The sequence below is a fragment of the Galeopterus variegatus genome, unplaced genomic scaffold (genome assembly GCF_000696425.1).
Source record: "Galeopterus variegatus unplaced genomic scaffold, G_variegatus-3.0.2 Scaffold1628, whole genome shotgun sequence".
Lineage (NCBI taxonomy): Eukaryota > Metazoa > Chordata > Mammalia > Dermoptera > Cynocephalidae > Galeopterus > Galeopterus variegatus.
The window spans coordinates 170,067-175,669 of record NW_007727739.1 but is presented as its reverse complement, the minus strand read 5'-3'; the positions used below and the strand labels follow the sequence as shown (position 1 = coordinate 175,669).

Sequence of the window (5,603 nt, the reverse complement as noted above, 5' to 3'; positions counted from 1 at the left end):
TGGGGGGGTGGGGCACGGCAGGCAGGGGGTGGGGTGGGGAGCGAAGAGGAAGTGAAGATCAGAGGCTGCCTGACCCTTTTCCTGACAGCCCCAGCGGGCCATGGCGGTCTCATCAGGTGAGCACTACAGACAGAGAGCATTGTAGAAATATTGTGGGTGCGGAGAGCAGGATGGATTGGAGGAGGGGCAAGGCTCAAAGCAGGACGACCAGTAGTGTTGCGGCACCAATTCAGGGGGAGCTCTAAGCAGCTTTTCAAATCAGTCTCCTTATGACACACCCCCATAATGGGAAGAATCTGAGCTGGTGGGGCACAAACCAGCAGCTTGGGTGCCTTTAGATGGAGGGGTATGTGTGTGGGGGGAGGCTTGGGGAGGTATTGGGGAAAGGAGAGCTTTGCCCTCTGGGCAAAGTCAAACCAGAGAAATATGGAAGAGATAAAACAGGAAGGAAATGATTGGTTTTCAGAGGATTGGTTCCCTCTCTAATGTTGCCCAAGGCCAGGCCACTGGTGAGACCCTGTCACTCACCAGTCCCCGAAGTGAAGCCAGGCTGCTGGAAGTTGTAGTTCTTGATTTCACTGTACCATCTATCAGCCACCTCCTTTCCTGTATGGAAAAGAGACTGTTCTAAAGCTCAGCAACAAAATCCACCCACTCCCTGTTCCCTGCATCTTCTGCCATCAACCCCAAAGCACCCATCTCACAATCAGATGTCTGATACAGCACCAATGAGTTGAAACATCTGGGATGCTCCCTGCAGACTCCAAGAGACCCCTGCCTATGAGTATGTCTGGGTTGAAGCTAGGACCTTGCTGGGGGTTGGGAAGAGCCTTGGCCTGGGGTCAGGGGACCTGCATCTGTGTCCCTGCCCTGCTGCTGGCTGACTGTGCAGTTCTGGGCAAGGCCTTCCCCTCTCTGGGCCTCTGTGCAACAAGTGGGTTGGATGCAGTGTACTCCAAGGGCCTTCCATGATGCTCTGAGTTTCTGGGAGTCTCTACCCTCATTCCACCCCATGTCTGGCTCCTGAAATATCCACAGGAGGAAAGGCAATTGGGCTGGTAGGCCAAAGGTCTACCTGCAGAAACAGGGCCCTCACCTGGAGCATCCACTGGCCCCACAGGTGGTGACAGGAGAAAACCCACAGCATTTCCCTGGGAGCTGCTGATCTCAGGGCCAGAGCTAGGAGCCTTGGACCTCAGAGCAGAGCAGAAAATCTCAAGCTTTAGTGCATGAATCACCCGAGGACCTTGTTAAAATGTGGATTCTGATTTCTGTAGGTCTAGGGAGGGGCCTATGATTCTGCATTTCTAAAAAGTTCCCAGATGCTGCCGCTGGTCCATGGACCACCCATTAGCCTCACCTGGGGAGCATTTAAAAAATACTGATGGCTGGGCCCTTTTGTAGACTGATTCTGTCAGTGTCTCTGGAGAAGAGACTCAGGCACTGGTATTTTAGAAGCTCTGCAAGATTCCAGTGTGCAGCCAGAACAGGGAACCATTGTCTTAGAGACCACCTACCCAACCCCTGTCTGTAGAAACGGGGAAACCGGGGCCAGAGGGGCCAGTGACTCACTCAAGGAACCCCAGGGAGCCAGTGCAAGGCTGGATGGAAAGGCCCCTCCTGGTTGCCCACTAGAGGCTCTTTCACATTCCAGTCCTCCAAGGGCCACAGCCTGGGCCTGGGGAGGAGCCTGCCGGCTGGGCGCAGGAAGCCCAGGCTCAGGCTGGGATGGGGAAACCAAGAGGACTCAGGGCTCCCCTGGGAACTCCGAGGAATGTGAAGCCGGGGAGGGAGGGAGGGCGTCATTCTCCTGCTGGGGTCTGGAGAAAGCTTCAGAGACCGAGATAGCTCTCTCTAATATTGTTCCTAAAAAGCCACTTGAGGAATGTCAGAGCCAGGAAGCTCAAGAATGTTTGGTCAGTGTGGTGGGATCATTCCAGACTGAGACCTTGGATGGAGGAGTTGCTTTTCCATTATTTTTTTCCAAAATGGAAAAAAGCTCTATTGCTTTTCTCCGATTATAAAAGTAATAACACCGGTACTTAAAAAGAAAGTAAAATTTCTCTGTAGCTGGGGATGCTTCGGTGCACACAGAGTCAGGCTGAGACTGTACAGAAATGGTCTGTCTCCCCCACCCCCACTCCTCAGCCTGGGAGCTCTTCCGAAAGGGGGGCTGGTCAGTCTGACTCATCTCCCTGTCCCTGGCACCCAGCACAGGCCTGGCCCTGAGCCGGCCATCAGAGACCTTGTGAGCCGAAGTCAGCCTAGGAGCATATGCAGAGAACTCTGGGTTTCCACTCCTTTCTGGGCCTGCGGCTACATCACAGCAACACCGTGGAGGGCGCTGGGGCAGAGAGGAGGGGAACTGAGAAAGCAACCCACCTGTCTGATCGTAGGATGCCCACGCGAGGTTCTCGCCGCACTGGCCACGACTGGACTCCGGGCTGTGCTTCAGGATCCTCGTGCTGGCCAGGGCCTCAGAATACCTGCCGGAGTCCAGGTGTTTTCTCAGAGCAGGCGTAGAACCCCCAAAGTATGAGCCCCAAGCTGTTGTGGCTGAGCTTCCTCCCCTGCCCTGAGCTTGCAGAGGAAATAGAGGAGCATCCCACCCGCGTGGCTTCTGAGCCCCCCAACAGTCCCATTTTTTTTTTTTTCCTTTTTGTCTTTTTTCGTGACCGGTAACAGGATCGCAACCCTCAGTGTTGCGCCCGTACCGCGACTGGCAACGGGATCGCAACCCTCGGTGTTGTGCCCGCACCGCGCTCAACCAGTGAGCGGACCGGTCTCTGTATGGGATCTGAACCCTCGGCAGGAGCGCCGCCGCACTCCCAAGTGCCCCACTCTACCGAGTGCACCACCAGGCCGGCCCCGACAGTCCCATTTTACAGAGGAGCAAACCAAGACTCAGAAGAAGAAAGGGACCCACCTAGGTGAGTGGCAGAGTGGTATTCAAACCTGCTTGTATTTGACCCCCAAACCCATGTCCCTCCAACCATCCAGGGCCCCTCTGTGGCTGCAGCAGCCCGTGAGGGCCCAAATCACCCGGGGTGCTGGGGGACTCACTGCTGAGCCTCGCGGTTGAGCTTGTTGCAGAGCTTCAGCGGGGGGACGCCGTGCTGCTGCCGGTACTCATTGTGGGCCTTCAGGACCTCATTATTAAACTGTTTGGAAGCTGAAATGATTGCAAAGTGGAGAATGGCTCAGTGCAGAGAAAAGACCCACCGGAAGTATAATGGCATGATTTGCAGCAACACCCAGCCCAAACCTCATGCTGTATGGACAGACGGCCGCTCCCATTCCTTCACCTGGTGGCCCAGCCAAATGGCCCTGCTCCACACTGCTGCCCGCCCTGCCTGCGCCCGGATATCACCCTCCACACTTCTGCACATCTAAACCCCATGGATTATGTGGGCCTTATGGACCATGTCGGGGGTCGGGGTCTTTATACAAGACAATGGGAAGCCACTGAATGGGAGGAGGGGAGTGAGCTGATTAGATCCGTGTTTCTCAAAGACCCCGCTGCCTGCTGAGTGCAGCGGACAGGTTGGAGGTGCAGGATGGATTTGGAGGCCTGGACAGTCAGCAGCAGAACTTCTGAAGGACAATGTTTGAAGGAGACTGGATATCTCGGGCTGGTCCCATGGTGAGTGGTGGGGACTGTAAAGGGGTAGAGCTGGGAGTCCAGAAAGAAGTGACCTGGCTGGAGTGGAGGGTGCCCACACCGGGCTGGTGAAACCAAGGAGACAGAGGGACAGATGAGGAGGAGGAGGAGGGAAGGGAGGCATTGGGGAAGCAGAGTAAGGGGAGAGTGTAGAAGAGGAAGCGGTGGGGATGGAAGGGCGGGTTGTGTGATAAGGTGGGTCTGGAGCTGCAGTGAGGGAAGAGGCAGAGCCTGGGCTCAACTGGGTCATGACCTCAGGAAGGTCAAGGTCAAGGGGGCTATAGCGAGGGAGAAAATAAGTGGTTGAAGCAAAGGCAAGAAAGGTCAATAGTGAACAGAAGCCACGTCACTTTGAGTCTGGAATGGGACACCATTTACCCATCCATCCAGTACTGACCCAATCCTACCATCCATCCATCCATCCACCCACCCACTCATCCATCCATGCATCATCCAGCCAGTCCCAATCCATGCATCTCTCCATCTGCTCTCTAAGCCTGGTCCCACAATTGTGTGCCAGGGTCCAGAGACAAAGCAGACATGTCCTGCCCTCAAAGAGCTTACACACAGAAGGGGGACAGCCTTGTAAACAGACACTAGCACTGTGATCAGCACAGGTGCGAGAGGAACGTGGAGAAGAGTGACCTAACATGGTCTGGGGGATCAGGAAGGAGGTGACCCTGATTTGCGGTTCCAAGGATGTCCGTACGGGAGCTAGCAGGCTAAGATCTGAAGGGCTGAGCACCAGCCTTAGGAATCTGGGAGTCTGTGGAAATGGAGATGAGTTGGGTGGGTTGTGAATGACGGCCACAAAGGGCCCTTACACTGAGCTGGTCCCATATGGCCAGGAGCCTGTCCCCCAGGGGCTGGGTGTGGGGAGTGGCAGGAAGGAAGTGCCACACTCTGTCCTCTGCCCCAAGTCACATTCACCTGTACCTTTCTTCTCCTCTGCTGCCTTTTCACCCAAGGCTGAGGAGGTGACCCAACGGGGAGTCCTCGGGGGCTCAGTGGGGCCATCCAGTAAGGTCCAGTCACAGTAATGTGGGGTGGGGCAGGGATGACAGAGGTGCTCTGAACCCTGGGAGCTGGGAAATCCTGGTTGACAGGCAGAGGCATGATGATGTGGTGAACAGAGGCACAGAGGTGCACGCTGTGACAACAGTGACCAGGCATAAGGCAGAGAGCAGAGCTACAACCAAGAGCAGAGTCAGGTCTTTGTGGCCAAGAAGCGGACCAAGCCCTTGCTGATATGAAACACAGATTTCAGGTCTACCGGGGGAAGGGAAAGAGGAGGTGGTGTTTACTGGGGATAGAATTTCAGTTTTGCAGGAGGAAAAAGTTCTGGAGCTGTTTCACAACAACATGAATATACTTAACAGTACTGACCTGAACACTTAAAAATGACTGAGATGATACATTTTATGTTATGTCTTTTGCCACAATAAAAAAAGATTTCAGGTTTAGCATTTTAATGTGGTATTTGGAATTAGAGTCACGGAGCTTTTAAGGAATATCTCACGGGGAAATGGTGCGAGCCACAGCAACTCATGGGAACCACTAGGGTCCCGTATGAGTCAGCTGGGTAGCATGGTGGCAGAGACACATGGGCTCCTGGGGATGGGCTGCCTCACCTAGCCTGGCCCCTGCTTTGTGCAAGAGGCAGTGACAATCTCAAGTGTGTTCAGAGGCTGGAAATGGGGTCTTATGAGGAATGGCTGCAAGTACTAGTTATATTCACCCTGGAGAAGAGGCCCCTGATAAATTCTGGGGCCCCAAAGGGCAAAGATGGGGCCAGTGGGTGGAAAGGGCAGGATGACAGATTTCAGCTCCACCTAAGACAGACCTGTCTCCCAATCAAAGCTCTCTGAAGACTGAAAGGGGCTACCTCACAAGGTAGTGAACTTCCTCCCCCTGGGGGAATATAAGCAGGTGAGCCTCTCTC

General features: G+C 54.6%; 1 protein-coding gene across 1 annotated transcript in view; it reads right to left on the bottom strand.

Annotated features, from left to right (window-relative positions):
• Nucleotides 1–5,603, bottom strand: part of GLIPR2 (GLI pathogenesis-related 2) — a 19,514-nt gene that overhangs the window by 10,322 nt on the left and 3,589 nt on the right. Inside the window, exons 2-4 of the mRNA XM_008578100.1 lie at nt 3,064–3,172; nt 2,383–2,486; nt 529–606 (exon numbers count right to left, since the gene is read on the bottom strand). Of these exons, the coding sequence (XP_008576322.1) occupies nt 529–606; nt 2,383–2,486; nt 3,064–3,172 (291 nt within the window). The remainder of the gene's footprint in view (nt 1–528; nt 607–2,382; nt 2,487–3,063; nt 3,173–5,603) is intronic.